The sequence below is a fragment of the Myotis yumanensis genome, unplaced genomic scaffold (assembly GCF_028538775.1).
Source record: "Myotis yumanensis isolate MYYU_CA2020_CCGP unplaced genomic scaffold, mMyoYum1.0.hap1 SCAF_2, whole genome shotgun sequence".
In the NCBI taxonomy this organism is placed as follows: Eukaryota; Metazoa; Chordata; class Mammalia; order Chiroptera; family Vespertilionidae; genus Myotis; species Myotis yumanensis.
This window is the reverse complement of record NW_027223753.1, coordinates 100722435-100743616: the sequence shown is the minus strand read 5'-3', so window position 1 is coordinate 100743616 and position 21182 is coordinate 100722435. Positions and strand designations below refer to the sequence as shown.

At 39.3% G+C, this 21182-nt stretch overlaps 1 protein-coding gene and 1 pseudogene across 2 annotated transcripts in view; one reads left to right on the top strand and one right to left on the bottom strand.

Annotated features, from left to right (window-relative positions):
- Positions 1-21182, top strand: part of GCC2 (GRIP and coiled-coil domain containing 2) — a 95821-nt gene that overhangs the window by 63163 nt on the left and 11476 nt on the right. For both annotated transcript variants that reach the window (XM_070405867.1, XM_070405868.1), the window contains exons 14-19: positions 1513-1613; positions 1706-1783; positions 2320-2457; positions 13356-13477; positions 16680-16856; positions 19903-20120. In XM_070405867.1, coding sequence (XP_070261968.1) covers positions 1513-1613; positions 1706-1783; positions 2320-2457; positions 13356-13477; positions 16680-16856; positions 19903-20120 — 834 coding nt within the window. The remainder of the gene's footprint in view (positions 1-1512; positions 1614-1705; positions 1784-2319; positions 2458-13355; positions 13478-16679; positions 16857-19902; positions 20121-21182) is intronic.
- On the bottom strand, positions 14712-15834 carry LOC139004410 (ornithine decarboxylase pseudogene; annotated as a pseudogene).

Below are 21182 nucleotides of genomic sequence, written 5' to 3'. Positions count from 1 at the left end.
GCACCATAGTTTAAAAATTGCTTCAGGCAGAGAACAGGGACTATATAATAGAGCTTTTACCTCATTTGTTGTTTACCTCCTTTTAGGGATCACAGTACTACACTGCTTACTGTCCAATGTCAGAAGACAGGTTTTTTTCACATATTTGTTCAGGTTTCTTTTTTATTATTTAAAGAAAAAATGGAAGTCATTAAATGTCATTGTCTTATTTTTTTTTTTATCACCCCTCTCCCCTTTGGCAATCATCAGCTTGTTCTCTATATTTGTGGGTCTGTTTTTTTGTTTGTTTGTTTGTTTGTTGTTTTATATCACATATAAGTAAAATCATATAGTATTTATCTTTCTTTTTTTAAAAAAAAATATATTTTATTGACTTTTCACAGAGAGGAAGGGAGAGGGATAGAGAGATAGAAACATCGATCAGCTGCCTCCTGCATATACACACCCCCCCCCCCCCACACACACACACACACACTGGGGATGTGCCCGCCACCAAGGTACATTCCCTTGACCGGAATCAAACCTGGGACCCTTTAGTGTGCAGGCTGACACTCTACCCACTGAGCCAAACCGGTTAGGGCAGTATTTATCTTTCTTTGTCTATCTTATTGCACTTAGCATAACACCCTGTAGGTCCATCCATGCTGTCACAAATGGCAAGATTTTGTTCTTTGTTATTGCTGAATAATATTCCATTTTGTGTGTGTGTGTGTGTGTGTGTGTGTGTATACTAGAGGCCCGGTGCACAATATTTGTGCTTGGGTGCGGTCCCTAGGTCAATTGGAGGCTGGGCCAGCCGGGGGAGTGGGGCCAATGGGGGCCCGGATCAGGCTGGTTGGCTACTGCAGTGCATGTTATAGCCAACGGTCGTTCTGGTCGTTTTGGTCATTCTGCCATTCTAGTCGCTAGGCTTTTATATATATAGATTATTGTATTATTTTTTATACGAACAACTTTAAACCCACTTTTGCCCTGTTCTATATATACTAAAATATTTACAAATGAATGTACTAGTATATCTTGTAAAAAAAATAAAAGAAGAAGGAGGGGGAGGGGAAGAGCAGGTGAGGCTATAGGTCAGGGGTTGGCAAGATTGTTTTATAAAGGGCCAGGCCATAAATGTTTTATTTTCAGGCCATGTAGTCTCTATCATGTTAGTCAAGTTTACTATTTATTGTTGCACTAAAGCAGCCTTAAAAATGATATGTAAATAAATGAGCCTGTGTTTTAATAAAATTATTCACAGAAACAGACAGCAGTCAGATTTGACCTGTGGGCCTGACTGGGTGAAATAAGATTGGCCATGTGTTGGTAATTGTTAAAGCCAGGTAATGGGCATAGTAGTGTTTATTGCACTATCATCACGACTGTCATTTATCCGAAATGTTCCATAATAAAAAGTGAAGACAAGTTTCTTTAAAAGATAGGTTAAAGAAAAGACTTGTCACTTGTTTATTTAAATACATTCATGAAAATAATTTCATCTCTTCTGAAATTGTTTCTTAATACTAGCTTCACTACAGACTTCATTGCAACAATATGAAGAAAACAACACCAAAATCAAGCAATTGCTTATGAAAACCAAGAAAGAACTGGCAGATTCAAAGCAAGCAGTATGTTAATTCCTCAGTTTCACATTTTAATACTTATAGTGTATTTATGAATAACTTCTTTTTTAAATTTAACCAAGATTCTTATTCTGTAGGAAACTGATCACTTAATGCTTCAAGCATCTTTAAAGAGCGAGCTAGAGGCAAGCCAGCAGCAAGTAGAAGTCTATAAAGTAAGATTTGTTTTACTTTTTAAGATTTAGAAAAATTTTTCCATGTAGAAGTAAAATACCATTTAGGGATTTTGCTAAATATTATTGTATATCAATCATACACATAGTTGGCCCTTCATAGCTGCGGGTTTTGCATCCTCAGATTCAACCAACCATCTGCAGATGTGAAGAGCCAACTGTATGCATTGTTCTATGCCATTTTATATTAGGGGCTTGAGCATCCACGGATTTTGTAACACTGGGTTTCTGGAACCAATCCCCCACAGATACTGGAGGGGCGGGGGTCAGTTGAATTCCCCCCCCCCCCCCAATATAGTTCCATTGAACTATAACATATAGTCTGGAATTCTTTTTCATGATTTTTTTTTAAGGAAACCTAATTTATTAGGAAAAATGTTTCAATAATAAATAATTCTAATATTTCTGTCAATTATTTGAAACTCATGTCTCTAAACTCAAGTTTATGTTTAAAGAAAGTCTGTTTAACAAGTGAAAATCATATTTGCTAGAGATTAATTAAAAGATTTTGCCTCCAGATTCAGCTGGCTGAAATAACATCTGAGAAACACAACGCTCACGAACACCTGAAGGCCTCTGTAGACCAGCACCAGCGCGCCCTGAGCGTATACCAGCAGAAAGTGGCAGCCCTTCAGGAAGAGTGCCGTGCTGCCAAGGTTTGTTCCTCACCCAGAAGCAGCATGTCAGAGACGCTGTTACCCACTGGGTAGCACTTCACTTGAGGGCTGTGGTCTGGCTTTTTAGTGTTTGCTGTCATTTAAGAACACTTACTAAATGAATACCAGATTCAGCTCATCTGACCCTAACCCCAACCCCATCACAACCCTGTTACATGGATAACTCTTTCTTTGCTAAGAGGAAAGACATGCATACATGTTGTTTTCACTCCAACTTTGTTTTATAATTTCCATGTGTAAGAAAGTTACTGTTTTAAAGTTTTTATTAGAGAAATGTTACAGTTCTTTCTGAGGGCTAAATGATTATAAAATATTCTAGTAGAATGGGGTCTGAGGCCTACTTACTTGCATACAAAACAGAAACAGTACAGTAGCTTTGTTAGAGGATAAAACTCTTATCTGTATGTTCTTGGCAGAAGGGTCATGGGCAGCCGTGGGCAAACTACGGCCCGCGGGCCGGATCCGGCCTGTTTGAAATGAATAAAACTAAAAAAAAAAAAAAAGACCGTACCCTTTTATGTAATGATGTTTACTTTGAATTTATATTAGTTCACCCAAACACTCCATCCATGCTTTGTTCCGGCCCTCCAGTCCAGTTTAAGAACCCATTGTGGCCCTCGAGTCAAAAAGTTTGCCCACCCCTCGTCATGGGAGTTTACAGATCATTGCAGGAAAGTGGAAATCCTAGAATTTAATTTTTTCACTTTCTTGAAAACTGAAGTGCAAGTAACTTAATTTCTTTGAATTATTTTTCTTGTATTTATTTATTTATAAATCTTTATTGTTGAAAGTATTACAAATGTCCCCATTTTTCCCCCATTGACCCCTACAGCCCACCACTGCCACCCACCACAGGCCTTCACTATCCTATTATCTGTGTCTATGGGCTATGCATACGTGCATACAAGTTCTTTGGTTGATCACTTCCCTTCCCCACCCTTCCCCACCTTCCCACAAGGTTCCATAGTCTGTTCTGTGTTTCTATGTCTCTGGATCTATTTTGTTCATCAGTTTATTTTGTTACTTAGATTCCACATATGAGTAAGATCATGTGTCTTTCTCTAACTGGCTTATTTCCCTTAGCATAATACTCTCCAGGTCCCTCCATGCTGTCTCAAAGGGTAAGAGATCTGTCCCTTTTCCTGCTGCATAGTAATCCATGCTATAAATGTACCACAGCTTTTTTATTCACTCATCTACTGTAACACAAGGGGGTTTCCATATCTTACCTATTATAATTGTGCTGCTATGAACATAGGGGCACATACATTCGTTCTGATTGGTGTTTCAGGTTTCTTAGGATATATTCCTAGAAGTGGGATCACTGAGTCAAATGGCAGTTCCATATTTAATTTTTTGAGAAAACTTCATATTGTTTTCCATAATGGCTGCACCAGTCTGCATTCCCACCAGCAGCATACAAGGACTCCCTTTTCTCCACATCCTGACCACCACTTGTCATTTGTTGATTTGTTGATGGTAGCCATTCTGACAAGTGTGAGGTGATACTTCATTGACGTTTAAATTTGCATCTCTCTGATGATCAGTGACTTTCAGCATTTTTTCATGTCTCTGGGCCATCTGAATGTCTACTTTGTAGAGTGTGTATTTAGGTCCTTTGCCCATTTTTCAATTGGATTGTCTTTCTTTTGTTAATTTGTATGAGTTTCATATATATTTTGGATATTAACCTTTTATCAAATGTATCATTGCCAAATATGTTCTCCCTACAGTGGGCTACCTTTTCATTTTGTTGATGGTTTCTTTTTGCTGTGCAAAAGCTTTTAATTTTGATATAGTCCCATTTGTTTATTTTCTCCTTAGTTTTCTTTGCCCTAGGACTGTGGTCGGCAAACTGCGGCTCGCGAGCCACATGCGGCTTTTTGGCCCCTTGAGTGTGGCTCTTCTTAAGCCTTAGGAGTACCCTAATTAAGTTAATAACAGTGTACCTACCTATATAGTTTAAGTTTAAAAATTTTGGCTCTCAAAAGAAATTTCAATCGTTGTACTGTTGATATTTGGCTCTGTTGACTAATGAGTTTGCTGACCACTGCCTGGGGAGATGTATCCATAAACATATTGCTACAAGAGATGTCTGAGATTTTGCTGCCTATGGTTTCTTCTAGCATTTTTATGGTTTTACATTTATGACTTTTTATTGCTTTTGGGTTTATTTTTGTGTATGGTGTAAGTTGTTTGTCTAGTTTCACTTTTTTGCATGTATCTGTCCAATGTTCCTAACACCATTTATTGGAGAGATTATCTTGACACCATTGTATGTTCTTACCTCCTTTGTCAAAAATTAATTGAGCATAATGGCTTGGGTCGATTTCTGGCATCTCTGTTTTGTTCCATTAATCTTTATGCCTATTCTTGCGCCATTACCAGGCTGTTTTGATTACAGTGGTTTTGTAGTATAATTTGATATCTGATATTGTGATCCCTCCAACTTTGTTCTTCTTTCTCAAGATTGCTGAAGGTATTCCAGGTCTTCTTTTAATTCCATATAAAATTTTGGAGACTTTGTTTTAGGTCTGTGGAATATGCCATTGGTATTTTAATAGGGATTCCATTGAATCTATAGATTGCTTTGAGTAGTATGAACATTTTAGTGATGTTAATTCTACCAATCCATTAACACAGTATATTCTTTAAATTGTTTATATCTTCCTCTATCTCTTTTTTCCACGTCCTGTAGTTTTCAGAATACAGGTCTTTTACCTCCTTGGTTAAGTTTATTCCTAGGTATCTTAATTTTCTTGTTGTACTGGTAAACGAGTTTTTGTTTTTTTGTTTAGTTTCTCTTTCTGTGAGTTCTTTATTGGTGTATAGAAATGCCATACGTTTCTGAGTGTTAAGTTTATATCCTGCTACATTGCTGAATTCATTTATTAAATCTAGTAGTTTTTTGGTGGAGTCATTAGGGTTTTCTATGTACAATATCATGTCATCTGCAAATAATGAGAGTTTTAGTTCCTCTTTTCCAATTGAGATGCCTTTTATTTCTTCTTGTCTGATCACTATGGCCAGTACTTCCAGTGCTATGTTGAATAAGAATGGTAAAAGTGGGCATCCCTGTCTTGTTCCTGTTCTTAGGGGAAATGGTTTTAGTTTTTGCCCATTGAGTATGATGTTGGCTGTAGGCTTGTCATATAACGCTTTTACTATATTGAAGTATGATCCCTCCATTCCCACTTTGCTGACAGTTTTTATCAAAAACGGATGTTGGATTTTGTCAGATGCTTTTTATGCATCAATTTATATGGTCATATGATTTTTGTCTTGCAGTCTGTTAATGTGCTGCATCACATTTATTGATTTGCGGATATTGTACTGTTTTAATGTCCCCCACAAATCACACAAGGATGACTCAAGAAGTCGAATTAAGGAGTCACATTTATTGCAAATCCAGGACTACAAGGGGGCCATCCACTCCAAATCTCGCAGTAATTACCTAGCCCCAACACCAGATTTATATAGGCAAAAATCACAAAGGTATTGATTACATCTCAGGGTTTGAAATGAGGAACCTGGTTTGCAAAAAAGCAATTTACAGAAGCAGAATTGAGCAAGTTAGTTAAATTATAGTTTTGGGTCTCCAGATCACTGAATCAACGGAAACACATTGCCTGGAGCCATGGGTTTTAGGACCACTGAGTTGACAGGAACACGTTATCTGGAGCCACTGAGGCAATTTAGAGTAATTGTGCAGTTCTGGTCTTGGGACCACTGAGTCAACCGGAACACATTATCTGTAGCCACTGAGGCAATTTAGGATAATTGTGCTGTTCTGGTTCCCAGGTACAGAAGAATGTGCTTTCTAAAACCAGTGAGATCACAATCAATGGGATATTCAAACCACCAACAACGGAGGATTCAGTCAATTGGGGTAGCATACATAAATTCAGAAAATCAAAGTAACTTTTCTATTGTTAAACAAAGCAAATAAGTACAGAAGCCAAACAGCAGGGTTAAAGTTAAACTATAGTTTCTACCTGAGATGATTGCTACCATACTTCAGTACCAGCTTTGCATCACTGGAATAAATCCCACTTGGTCATGGTGTATGAACTTCTTCAGGTATTGCTGGATGCAATTTGCTAATATGTTCATCAGGGATATTGGCCTGTAATTATCTTTCTTTGTAGTGTCTTTATCTGGTTTGGAATTAGAGTAATGCTGGCCTCATAGAAAGAGCTTGGAAGTGTTCCTTCCTCTTTAATTTTTTGGAAGAGTTTGAAGAGGACAGGTGTTATTTCTTCTTTGAATGTTGGGTAAAACTCCCTGTGAAGCCATCCAGACCAGCCCTTTTGTTTGCTAGAAGATTTTTTATTATTGCTTCAGTTTCATCAGTAGTTATTGGCCTTTCAGGTTTTCTGATTCTTCCTGATTGAGTTTTGGAAGATTGTATTTTTCTAGGAATATGTCCATTTCGTCCATGATGTCTCATTTGTTGGAGTTGAATGGAGTTGGTCATAGTATTTTGTTTCTAATCTTTTGTATTTTTGTGGGGTCAATAGTTACTTCACCTCTTTCCTTTCTGATTTTGTTTATTTGCGTCCTCTCTCTTTGTTTCTTTTTTTTAAAATATATATATTTTTTTATTGATTTCAGAGAGGAAGGGAGAGAGAGAGAGAGATGAAAACATCAGTGATGAGAGAGATTCATGGATCGGCTTCCTCCTGCGTGCCCCGCACTGGGGATCAAGCCCACAACCTGGGCATGTGCCCTTGACCGGAATCGAACCTGGGACCCTTCAGTCCATAGGCCAACGCTCTATCCACTGAGCCAAACCGGCTAGGGCTCTCTTTGTTTCTTTTTTTTTTTTAATATATTTTATTGACTTTTTTACAGAGAGGAAGGGAGTGAGATAGAGAGTTAGAAACATCGATGAGAGAGAAACATCGATCAGCTGCCTCCTGCACATCTCCCACTGGGGATGTGCCCGCAACCCAGGTACATGCCCTTGACCGGAATCGAACCTGGGACCTTTCAGTCCGCAGGCGGACGCTCTATCCACTAAGCCAAACTGGTTTCGGCCTCTTTGTTTCTTGATGGATCTGGCTAGAGGTTCATAAAGAACCAGTTCTTTTGTATTTTTTGTGGGGTTTTTTTGGTCTCTATGTCATTTATTTCTGCTCTGATCTATATGATTTCCTCCCATCTACTTACTCTGAATTTTTCATGTTGCTCTTTTTCTAATTCTTTAAGTTGTAGGGTAAGATAACTTATTACAAGTCTTTCTTGTTTTGTTTTGTTTTGTTTTGTTTTTACGTAGGCCAGTAGCCCTATGAACTTCCTTCTCTGGACTGCTTTCACTGTGCCCCATAGATTTTGGATTGTTGTGTTTTCATTGTTATTTGTTTCCAGGATGTTTTTCATTTCTTCTTTGATCTCTTTGGTAACCCATTCACTGTTTAATAACATGCTATTTAGCCTCCATGTGATTGAATGTTTTTTAGTATTTTTATTGTACCTGATTTCTCATTTCATGCCATTGTGATCTGAGAAGATGCTTGATATGATTAAAATCTTCTTGAACTTGTGGAGACTTAGTTTGTGTTTTAACCTGTGGTCTATCTTTGAAATTTTCCTATGTACATTTGAGAAAAATATATATTCTGTAGCTTTGTGGTGAAATGTTCTGAAAATGTCAATTAATTCCATCTGATCTATTGTACTGATTAGGATTGCTGTCTCCTTGTTGTTTTGTCTAGAATATCTATATTGTGATGTCAATGGGGTGTTAACGTACCCTGCTATGATTGTATTGCTGTCAATCTCTCCCTTTATCCTCCAGAAGTTATTTATATATATTTAGGTGCTCCTATATTGCGTGCATATGTTTACTAGAATTATGTCATCTTGTTGTATTGATCCCTTTAGTATTATGCAGTGGCCTTCATTATCTCTTGTTATGGCCCTCACTTTGAGGTCTATTTTCTCAGACATAAGTATTGCTACCCCAGCTTTTATTTCATTTTCATTTACCTGAAGAATTTTGTCCATCCCTTCACTTTTTCTGGGTGAATCCTTTGTTCTTTGTTGAGGTCGGTCTCTTGTATACAGTATATAGTTGGGTCATGTTTTTGTATCCATTCATTCACCCTATGTCTTTTGACTGGAGCATTTACTCCATTTACATTTAGAGTTATTATTGACTAGGAGCCCGGTGCACAAAAATTTGTGCACTAGGGAGGGGGTTCCCTCAGCCCAGCTTGCCCCCTATCACATATTGGGAGCCCTAGGGGATGTCCTACTACCTGCTCCCTGCTCTCCTTGGGGAGTGGGCCTAAGCCACAGTCTGGCCTCCCTTTGTGGGAGTCGACCGAGCTGATCAGGGGAAGGCACCAGCCCCATCACCGCACTGTTGCAGCCACTGCCAGTCACCGCAGCCACCAAGGTGTTTTCATCAACATGGACTCCAGTCCCTTCACCATGAAAAAATGACATCCTTCTTTTCTTTTTTTTTTTTTTTTTTTTTAATTTTTATTTTTGGCTAAAAGTATTACAAAGGGTATTACATAAGTGTCCTTTTTTCCCCGCCGCCCTTGACAAGCCCCTGCCCTCCCTTACCCCACAGTGTCTTATGTCCATTAGTTATGGTTATATGGATGCATACAAGTCCTTCGGTTGATCTCTTACTCCCCTCCCTCCTGTCCCCCAACCCTCCCTGGCCTTCCCACTGCAGTTTGACAATCAGTTTGAGGCAGCTCTGCCTCTGTATCTATTATTGTTCAAAAGTTTGTAAAGGTCTTAATTATCCATGAATGAGTGAGATCATGTGGTATTTTTCCTTCATTAACTGGCTTGTTTCACTTAGCATAATGCTCTCCAGTTCCATCCATGCTGTTGCAAATGGTATGAGTTCCTTCTTTTTAACAGCAGCATAGTATTCCATCGTGTAGATGTACCACAGTTTTCTAATCCATTCATCTACTGATGGGCACTTAGGCTGTTTCCAGATCTTAGCTATGGTGAATTGTGCTGCTGTGAACATATGGGTGCATATATCCTTTCTGATTGGTGTTTCTGGTTTCTTGGGATATATTCCTAGAAGTGGGATCACAGGGTCAAATGGGAGTTCCATTTCCAGCTTTTTGAGGAAACTCCATACTGTCTTCCATAGTGGCTGCACCAGTCTGCATTCCCACCAGCAGTGCACAAGTGTTCCTTTTTCTCCACATCCTCTCCAGCACTTGTCGTTTGTTGATTTGTTGATGATGGCCATTCTGACAGGTGTGAGATGGTACCTCATTGTTGTTTTGATAAAATGACATCTTTCTTTAGGCATTTTCAAGAAGTGTCTTTCATAGGATATGACATTTCTTTCTTTCTTTATCCTCACCTGGGGATATGTTTCCATTGATTTTTAGAGAATGTGGAAGAGAAAGGGAAAGACAGAGAGAAACATCAAAGTGAGAGGAACACTTTGATTGGTTGCCTCCTGCATGAGCCCTGACCTGGGCTGGAGCCAGGAAGGAACCTGCAACCTAGGTACATGCCCTTGGTCAGAATTGAACCCAGAAACTGCGTTGGGCAGGCCGAGGCATTATCCACTGAGCCAAACTGGCTAAGACAGGATATGACATTTCTTAACCCTCCAGCAGCAGACCTTCATTTTTTTCTCCAGGAATGTGGTAAAAAAAAACCCTAGATCACTTTTTGGACTCTTATTACCCAAGTTACTAAGAATATTACCAGTGGCATACAGGGAGCTTAACCAATCAGCAGTCAGGAAAGGTGTTTCCTCTGTAGTTAACACCAATTGCTGGTTTGGCCCCTGTTCCAATGAGGCATTTTTGGTGGTTTAGCTTAGCCGGTGAAATGCACTCTTCAGTGGAATGGAAAAGTGTGGCCTCAGAGCCAGAGAGGAGCTGATTTATATAGAAAGGAGTCCATGCCCCTAGTTCCTAATTAGTCATTTTATTCATTAAATTTCTTGTTCACTTTTATAGATTTATAGATTCAGTTGTTGGTAGATACGTATTTATTGCCATTTTATTGTTCATGGTTTTTATCTTTTTTTTCTTCTTCTTCTTCCTCTTCTTAAAGAAGACCCTTCAACATTTCATGTAATACTGGTTTGGTGGTGATGAACTCCTTTAGCTTTTTCTTGTCTGTGAAGCTCTTTATCTGACCTTCAATTCTCAATGAGAGTTTTGCTGGGTAGAGTAATCTTGGTTGTAGGTCCTTGTTATCATCACTATGAATATTTCTTGCCACTCCCTTCTGGCCTGCGAAGTTTCTGTTGAGAAATCAGCTGACAGTTGTATGGATGCTCCCTTGTAAGTAACTAACTGCTTTTCTCTTGCTGCTTTTAAGATTCTTTCTTTGTTTTTAACCCTTGGCCTTTTAATTATGATGTGTCTTGGTGTGGGCCTCTTTGGGTTCCTCTTGTTTGGGACTCTCCACACTTCCTGGACTTGTAAGTCTATTCCTTTCACCAGGTAGGGGAAGTTTTCTGTCATTATTTCTTCAAATAGGTTTTCAGTATCTTGCTATCTTCTCCTTCTGGCACCCCATGATGCAAATGGTATGCTTGAAGTTGTGCTAGAGGCTCCTTAAACTATCTCCATATTTTTGGATTCTTTTTTTCTTTTTGCTCTTCTGATTGGGTGTTTTTTGCTTTCTCGTATTCCAAATTATTTATTTGATTCTGGTACTACTCTACTCTACTGTTAAATCCCTCTAAATTTTTCTTTATTTCAGTTAGCGTATGCTTAATTTCTGATTGGTCCTTTTCCATGTCTTTGACATTTGCACTAAGATCCTCAAAAGTCTCACTAAGTCCCATGAAGATCCTTGAGTAACCTTATAACCATGGCTTTGAACCCTATATCCAGTAGTTTGCTTGGTTCCATTTCTTTCATTTGTGACATGTTTCTTTGTCTCCACATTTTGGCTGCTTCCCCGTGTTTGTATCTATGTGTTAGGTAGAGCTGTTATGTCTCCTAGAATTGGTAGAGTAGCCTTGTGTAGTAGTTGTCCTGTAGGGCCCAGTGGCTCAGCCTCCCTAGTCATCTGAGCTGGGCATTCTAGGTATGCCCCTGTGTGGGCTGTATACAGTCTTATAGTTAAGACTTGATTGCTGTTGGTGTCACTGGGAGGAATTGACCTCCAGGCCACTTGGCTGTGAGGACCAACTTCAACTACAATGGGAGAGCTGCTGTGCAGGAAACACTCCTATGGAGCAGGACTTGCTTCAGTGGGGCTGGGTGCTCACTGAGTCTGCCTCTTGAGTAGGTCACTTGTGGATGTGTAGAGTTGTAATCTGCTATGGTTTGAAGCTGTCCAACAGGTGCACAGGTTCTAGGGCCTTCAGGGAAGTTCAAAGTCAGCCAGTGCCTGGGCTATCCGGCAGGAGCTACAGAGGGATCTACAGATGGCTGTTATTTGCATTGGGCTTGGAGGTGCCCAGGTTAGGCCCAGCTATGAAGCAAGACAGGGTGGTGCTAGTGCCAGGTCTTGGGCCTTTTATTGATAGGTTTGGGGCACACTGTCACCAGCTACAGCTTGTTTAAGAGATTTTAGCAATGTCTGAAGCCTGCGCCGGTCTGGCCATTCATATGGAAAAGCTGCTACAAACAGCTTGTGTGGGACTGCAAATTGGATGGGGTGGGATCTCAGGGAATTCCCAGGGCAGAACTAACAGTATGCTCCAGGCTGATGGAGACTCAAATATGTCTGCCTGTCAGCCTGTGACAGGGAAGATCCCAGGACAGGAACACTGTCCCCTGTGAGCACTCCTGTCTGGTAAAAAGCCACCCCTGAGTTTCTGCCCCGATACCAGACAATCCAGTTCCTCCCTGTATGTGTCTGGGTCCCCTAAAGCTGCCCAGTGCTGGAGCTCAGAGTGATCAAGTCAGTAAGTTCATGTACTGGCCCTTTAAGAGGAACACCCGGGTCTCTAGCAGCCTCTGTGTCACTCAGCCACAATTTCTGCTGGTTTCTATAATCCATGGTTATAGGGACTTCTCTCCCCATCTCTGGGAGCCTGGGCTGGGAGGTTTGGTGTGGGGCTAGGACGCCTTGCTCCACGCTGATAGCCTCCACAGAGACGATCTCGCTTCAATTAAATAAAGGGCACACAAGGTCGTTGGACCAACCCCTTCTGTGCCTCCACCCCTCCTACCAGTCTCAAAGTACTTTCTTATTTATTTCTCTAGTTGTAGGACTTCCATTCAGCCAGCTTTCAGGCAGTTCTGAATGATGGTGGTTCTGTATTTTAGTTGTAATTTTGATTGGTTGTGGGAGGCAATGAGTACAGGCTTTCACCTACGCCAAGATCTTCTAGGCTTTGTACTTTAAAATTTGAGCCATTTAGCCACCAGGAGCCCTTCTTAATAGGTATCTTCTTTATCGGTCCACACAGGGAATAAAACATGGTAGATGCATATCTTAGTTAGACAAAATTACATCATTCAAAATCTTTTAAAAAGTGTAAGACCAAGCACAGTTTTTAGCTGAAGTTAATAATTAGGGGCTAAAAGGTGTTAGCCATTGTCCTCATTTTCAAAAACAAGTTGTCATCTTAATGCATTACTCTCTGAAAGACAGTAGAGGATCATGTTACAATAGAAAATGCGCCCAGCCATCGTTGCTCAGTGGTTGAGAGTCAACCTATGAACCAGGAGGTTACGGTTCAATTCCCAGTCAGGACACATGCCTGGGTTGTGGGTTCAATCCCCAGTGTGGGGTATGCAGGAGGCATCCAATCAATGATTCTTTCTCATCATTTATGTTTCTCTCTCTCACTCCACCTCCCTTCCTTTCTGAAAGCAATAAAAAAATATATATGTGTGTATATATATATATATATTTTTTTTTTTTAAGAAAATGCAATAGAAAATTTTTCTCTCTTTTAAATATTATAGGTGGAACAAGCTGCTATAACCTCTGAATTTGAAAGCTACAAAGTCCGAGTTCATAATGTTCTGAAACAACAGAAAAATAAATCTGCCTCTCAGGGTGAAACTGAGGAAGCTAAACAAGAAAGGTAAAGTCTGAATTATAGGAAACATGCAGGGTTTTTCTCCCCATGGCACATTCTCCACCCAGTAGGTTGAAAATCCTACTTGGATTTCTTTTGACTGGTATTTTGCATGTAATCAGCAACGAGAAAGGTATTGGCTTCACTATGTTCCAGACAGCAGCAGGGGAAGGTCACTGTGAAAAGCACTGTTACAAACTCAAAAATATGTGTAAAGGAAACAGTGAAACCAGGCTACAGGCTTTGAAATACAGGCATAATATTTTCACCTTGCAGTAGAATCTGGTCATAGTGAAACACAGACAAAGTTACATTGTAAAGTTTCCCAATCTTGAAAGTTTAGAAATACAAGAATAAAAAGGTTTACATGATATACTTATTCACTATTAATTATGCTAAACAGAAGTTTCCTAAAATTTTACTTATTTCACAAGTTTTAAATGAAGTACTAAATCTTTGGTCTAGAATTGGATTTTCTTAAGTTTATGATCATCTCAGTTACTATTTCAATAGTGTATTGTTTAATGCTTTCTTAAAACTAACATACTTTTGTAAATTATTTTAAAATATGCTAGGAATAAATGATAGGGCATTCTACAGCATGTGTATTTTCTTTTTATAAGTAGAAGTTCAGTGTTAAAGCAGTTTTACATCTGACTCTTACTATTCCAAATAGAACTAAATATCCTGCAGTATTTGTATGTTTTTGCTTGTATTAATTTTTGTTTAGGTGTCCATTAAAAATAGCAACTATAGGATGAAAATGATGAGATATTTTCTCTATCAATAGCTCATCTTAAAGCTAAAGTTGAATATTTACACAATATAAAAATGTCACCATTTCCAAGACTTGACTTTTTAATTGTGCCAGAATTTGCGGTTCACATTATTTTAATATGAGTGTTATATGTTCCTTCTACTTTCTTTTTCTTTTCTTTTTTTTCAATGCCTAATTTCCAAACTACTTTATTGTTAAAACAGGTCACAACACTAAGCCTTGGGCCGGTTCTGCCAATGCATAAGCTACAAATGCTTGCCTGGCAGCTAAGGGGCGCTCTCATTGCATGTTTGAGAATTGAATAAAAATCCATATAAAACAAACATCCATATAGTTTCCATAGAAACACAGATAAGTGTGACCCCATCACCTAGGCCTTCCACCTTGTTCCATCTGTGCCAACCCCACTTACAAAGACATTTCAAACTACCAATCATTAAGTTAATGGTCCCCCCAAATCCCTTAAGTCAAGCTACACTCACATAACAGTACAGAAATGGCTTCTACGTTAATGCGAGCTGACATGCAGGCTGCTGGGAGGCGCTCCATCCCACTCTCCCAGGCGCAGGACACAGGTAGGGTGCCAGCATCCTCCTCTGCCTTGGGCGGGAAGTCTCGGTTCTGGACTTGCTGCATCAGTTGCCATGTCGGCCCTGACATCACATAATAGATAGTCGGCCTCTGCAATCCACTGAAAGTAGAAGCAGCAGCCATGGTGTAAGCACCCATGATTTCAAAGAGCATCCAGTCTCCCACGTGCATCTCGGACAAGCCGCAGTGCTCAAAGATGCCATTGAGGCCATCACAGATGGGTCCCCAGATGCTGGATAAGTAATACTTCTCATCTGGTTTGGGCCTCTTCTGCAGAAGGGGCTTCATGTGCTCATAGTCATAGAGGATGCGATTACATGATCCATGTACTCTAGCATTCTCATAATACATAAAGGTTTTCTCACTCAACTCATCTTCATCATCAGAGCCTGTTTGTTCTTTAAGACCAGTTTTTGGCAATGATATTAACTGCAAGTGTGAATGCTGATGCAACATAGTACCTGCCTGGCTCAGCTACAAGTGTCACTCCCGAGTCTGATGGAAAATACTTGTCCAGCGCTGGGTTGATTACACAAACCAGCTTTGCCTTTGATGTGCTCTGGCAGCTTTCATCAGCTCAACCTCACTATGGAAAGTCATCACCTGGACTCCGTTATTGGCAGCATATTTAATCTGAGACGCTTGTTTACAAGGTTTTGCATAGGTGATCCTCTCTGGAGACACCCCAAGACTCTGCACCAACTGTATTTCAGTCTTGCTGGCACAGTCCAATCCCATCCCAATGGCGGCTAGGGCCTTCACTATGGTCCTGCTGTCATTGCATTTGACTGCATAATGGGGTGACCCAAGGAAGAGCTTTTAGCCATCTCAGATGTTTCTTTGGAATGTCTCCCACGTCTGCAACATAGAAAGCATCCTTATCATTGGAAGAAGAGAATTCATTAATTTTTTGGTCCAGAATGTCCTTGACAGTAAAGCCCTCATCAAGGAAATGGCAGCCAAACTCTTCATTACTAATGTTGTTCGTGTTCATGGTTTCTGGATGTTCCGAAATGCAACACAAAGGAAAATGAAGAGATGGGACTTAGGAAATTCCTGCCAGCTGTTCACAAACGCAGCTCTCCGGGAATTCCCAATCCACGGAAGATGGGTCCTCTCACTGCAGCAGTGGGAATGTCCTCAGAGCACAGGACGCCTCACGCTGATCCCATGGAGCTGCTGTGCAGAGCACACAGGACCACTGGCCTCGCTCCCTCCCCCGCCAGACCACTTGCCTGAGTGGCGAGTGGCTCTGGAGCACTGGCAGAGGGGTGGCGGCAGAGGCTGAGGGGACTGACCCCTTCTACTTTCTTATACATTACTTAAAAAAAAAAAAAGAAACTAATCAATATAGTGTACTGTACTAGTTGTGGTAGAATTACTGGTTGGAATTCAAGATCTAGCTACAAAGTCCAAGTTCTCCAGGGACTTTCTTTCTCCAAGTACTTTTTTGTTTTCCTCCAAGGACTTGTTTAACTATAACTTGATCTAATCTACCATTCTCATAATGATTAACTTAGAACTGTGTTATTTTTTTTCTTTTTAAATTAATGGCATAGTCCTACAACATAAAATATGTTATTTTGATACCTTGTAATGGTCTGCCCCTTTGAATATGAAACATGTAAGTTTAAACCTGAAGTGCCTGAGATCTAAAATCTGACAATGTCTTTTGCATCATATTTAACTCTAGTCTCTGAATTCTTCTGATTATTTTATTTACTTTAGAATCATCCATAATAATAGCAAAAGTCTGACTTTGAAAGATTAAAAGTAAAATTTTCATCATGTTCACTTCTTTCAAAAATATTTTAAACTGTTTATTTCTGTTTATTTTAGAGAACACCTGGAAATGCTGGTTGACCAACTAAAGATCAAATTACAAGATACCCAAAATAATTTACAGATCAATGTGTCTGAATTTCAGACATTACAGTCTGAACATGATACTCTGCTAGAAAGGCACAACAAGATGCTGCAGGAAACGGTGTCTAAAGAGGCGGAACTCCGGGAAAAGTACGGTTGCTAACAGCACTAACAGTGTTTGTACCAGGCAGCAAAATATTTCTGCCTTTTAAGTGTCTATCTTAAAACTCTCCCTTTTGGTTATTTTTGTTCTTAGCTTGTTTAAGAGAAAGTATTCATTCAATACTCTGTCTTTCCTGTAGCCTTCATGGCCAGAATGTTCCCTTAAAAAAAAAAAAAACACTACCTTGCTACCATGTGTCAAATTACAAGTATTTTTTTCTTTCTCTTTAGAGGAAAACATGTAAAAAAATAGCTGCTGACTAAAAAGAATATGCAACCTACCTTTGCAGCTCTGTCTTCAACTTGTTACTTTTGTTAATCAGTATAAATAGACATTAGGGGTATTGGCAGAATAAGTAGATTATTGTGAACAAGGAACTTTGAATTCTTGTCATAAAGAAATTGAGTGGTAATGTTAGTTGTATCCTAGGTTGAGGAAAAGGATTCTTCATTGAGTGTCTTTCATCAAAGATACTTTATGTATCTCAGATGTGTTTATAATACATGCCCAATTGTATACTAATGTTAAAAGTTAAAGCATTTTATTTTTTTGGCTTTTTAATCTTTTAACAGTGTGATTTATGTATGTTAATTTCATACATCAAAAGTTTCAGGAAAGATCTATCAATTTTCTAACTATCACCAGGGTTTACCATGAGGTTAGTTTATATTATAATACTGTATATACTTGATGTTTACTTCAGAAATTTCCAACACTTATTCTTTACTCTAGAAAAGTTATTGCTAACTATATTGTTAACACAAATAAAGTGCAAGTGATGCCTCTGAAGTAATTCAGTCATTCCATAAATGTTTTTGAGCACCTACTATGTGCCAGTCACTTTTCTAAGTGCTGGACAGTGTTCATAGCATTTTGAGATATTTATAGGGGTCTTCCCCAAAAATATGAAAAACTAATGATATTATTGACCTAGCCAGGTAGTTCAGTTGATATATTGACCCAATACATCAAGGTTGTGTGTGCAATCCCTGGTCATGGCACATACAAGAGGCAACCAATGAATGCATGAATAAGTGGAACCAGAAATCGATGTCTCTCTCTCTTCCGCTAATGATATTGTGCTGTCTGTGCCCTAGCCCAAACAAATAGCCTTTTCTTTATATATTCTCTGTTTTAAACATTTTAATATTCATACTTTACTGTGTGAGAATTTTTTAAGTGGTAGAGGAATAAATAGAGACCTAATTAATATAAACACCGCAGTAACAGCTGGGACAAGAACAGAGGACTTTCATCATCACAGTTGTTCCAGTTCCAGGTGTGACTTAAACTTCTACCTCTCTCAAACAGGCAGATTCAGAAGTGTCACTGACACCACCTGAAAACCCTAGTTCTAAAATGCAGCTTTTATCTTCCTTAGAAAATTATTGTGATAGCTAATGGTTCTTTCTTTACTTCCTTGATACATATTAAACAAAATTCTTGCAGGAAAAATGCAGGGTTAAGAGGTAGCATATATACTATCATTCTTTAAACTCATTAATTGATATGAATTTGGCAATTAAGATACCTTTCTGGCCCTAGCTGGTGTGGCTCGGTTGGTTGGAATGTTGTCCCATGCACCAAAGGGTCTCAGGTTTGATTCCCGGTCACGGCACATACCAGGTTGCGAGTTTGATCACCAGTCGGGGTGCATATGGGAAGTAAGTGATCAGGGTTTCTCTCTCACGTCAATGGTTCTTTCTCTCTCCTCCTTCCTCTCTCTCTCTAAAAATTAATAAAAACATATTCTCAGGGTCATGGGCTCAATTCTCGTCAAGGGCACTCATCTAAACCATACAACATAGTTCCCTCCTCCATTGCAGGCTCAATCCCTGGCCCCAGTTGGGGCATATGTGGGAGGCAGCCAATTGATGCATCTCTCTCACAGATGGATGTTCTCCTCTCTCTGTCTCTCCCCTCCCTTCTATTCTCTCTAAGAACCAATGGAAAAAATATCCTCAGGTGAGGATTAATAAAACAAGCACCTTTTCTGAAGCATGATTCTTTATTGCATATGTCCCCCTTTAGCAACTAAATCTTGTTTTAAAACCGTATGTGGTGTCCATATGTGTAACACATACAAAAGAGATTTTGGAAAGCTACATGCTAGACCATTAATGAATTTTACCCCTGGAGTTGGGGTTTTACACTGTAGGGGTAGGGAGGTGTGAATAAAAAGAGGGATTTAACTGTTTTTCTATAATTGCTTCTGAATTGTTTGAATTTTTATGGTAGTGTACTTGTGGATCCCTTGTGTAAAAAAAAAAAAAAAAAAAAAAAGTTTTGTTTTACCAAAGTCAAACATAGAACATCAATACTACAACTAAGCTATTAAAAATAGTAGTTTCCAAATAGTAGGTCCCTTACTAGGATCAGTCTGACTACATAAAAATCACATGGAAAACTGCTAAAAGTAGGCAACTTCTAGGATTACCTTTGGATATTCTGATTCAGTGGCTCCAGGAAGAGAACCAGATGCCTGTATTTTTAATTGGGTACCTGGGTGCAGGGAAATTCAGAAGCGGTTATAGTAAGCTAAGTCTTTGTGTTTCGAAGTGTCATGTTAATTCGCTCAGAAGGCGATGCTTTCCTTTAAGGCTTTCCTTATGAATCAAAAGAGTGTTCTTTTTGTGTGTTTTTGGGATAATCGAAAAATATATTAATCCTGTATTTATATGAGCTACCACATAAGATAACCCAAAGTGCACTAATTAAAGTATAATATTTATACCCTAAATATAGTGCTTTTTTCTGCTAAACTATGAAGGAAGTTACTCATCTAAACCATACAACATAGTTCCTCAACCAAGGTTCCTCTCTGAACTACGAACACAGACTAGGATTTGAACTAGATGACAGCCAGTGTCATTTCTCCCCAGATTGTTACACAGCTAGTCCCATCTTAGATGCATAGGAGAGAAGTTCATCCTATCTCAGGGCTAATTCTCTTGCAGGGCCCAGTTAAGAAAGGCTGAGTCGGCATCTTAAGTTGAAAGATCTCATATGAATTACATGCCTGTCACCCTTCAGGTTATGTTCAATACAATCAGAGAACATGATGATGAAGTCTGAACATGCACAAACTGTGAGTCACCTGACATCCCAGAATGAGGTCCTTCGCAGCAGCTTCCGAGATCAAGTGAGGCATTTGCAGGATGAGCACAGAAAGACAGTGGAAACTTTGCAGCAACAGCTCTCCAAGGTGGAAACTCAGCTTTTCCAGCTTAAGAGTGAATCGACCACAAAAAGTATGTATGTACACATGGAAACAATCATTGTTCATGTTCTTGTGTATTTATGTCACTCAAATACATTCTTCACAAATTCTTAAGAAAATAGAAAATTTACTAGGTTGCCGAAACCGGTTTGGCTCAGTGGATAGAGCGTCGGCCTGCAGACTGAAAGGTCCCAGGTTCGGTTCCGGTCAAGGGCATGTACCTGGGTTGCGGGCACATCCCCGATGGGGGATGTGCAGGAGGCAGCTGATCGATGTTCCTCTCTCATCGATGTTTCTAACTCTCTATTCCTCTCCCTTCCTCTCTGTAAAAAATCAATAAAATATATTTTTAAAAAAAAAAAGAAAAAAGAAAAGAAAATTTACTAGGTAACAGCCAGTATTGATTCTGTGATTAATGAATTTTGGATTTGCTCACAGAGAAGATATTGGAACCATTCTAGATTGTGCTTAAACCAGCCTATACCAGAGAATATTGATTTTCATGTATTTGTCAACCTCCATATAATAGAGTATTTCCTTTCTCTGACTCCAACATACTGTGTGAGTATCATGACCTGTCAGATTTAAATGTTCACTGGATTTGTTTGGTGTTTTTCACTAGTCATCAAAATGTATATATTTCTTAATTAGAAATATTAAGAGAGCAAGAGGCTTGGAAACACTCAAGCAGCACTGAACTTACAGGATTGGTTGGCCAATACAGCTCTTCCCTCTCAAGTTTCTGATTAGTTGGAGTTTTAGTTCAGCCACACCCAGTAGCAGTCTACTTTCTGGAAGAGATGGAAATATGTCAGCCGAAATGAGGCTACATTTTAGTATTAAGTATCAGCTTCATACTTAACACTGTTTCCCATGGAAAAATGTCATCAGTTATAAGTCACTCATCAGGGTCAGAAACCAACTTTTAAGACAACTTAACATATGCCAAGAATCAGCACAGGAAGTAATCAGCCAGGGAAACATGGGTTGCATAAGAGATTGTAGTCTAAGAATCAGCAGTAGAATAGCAGTTAGGAAAATATCAGAAATCCAGGAAAATGCCTCAACAAATGTAGCCAGAGGGCTAATGTTT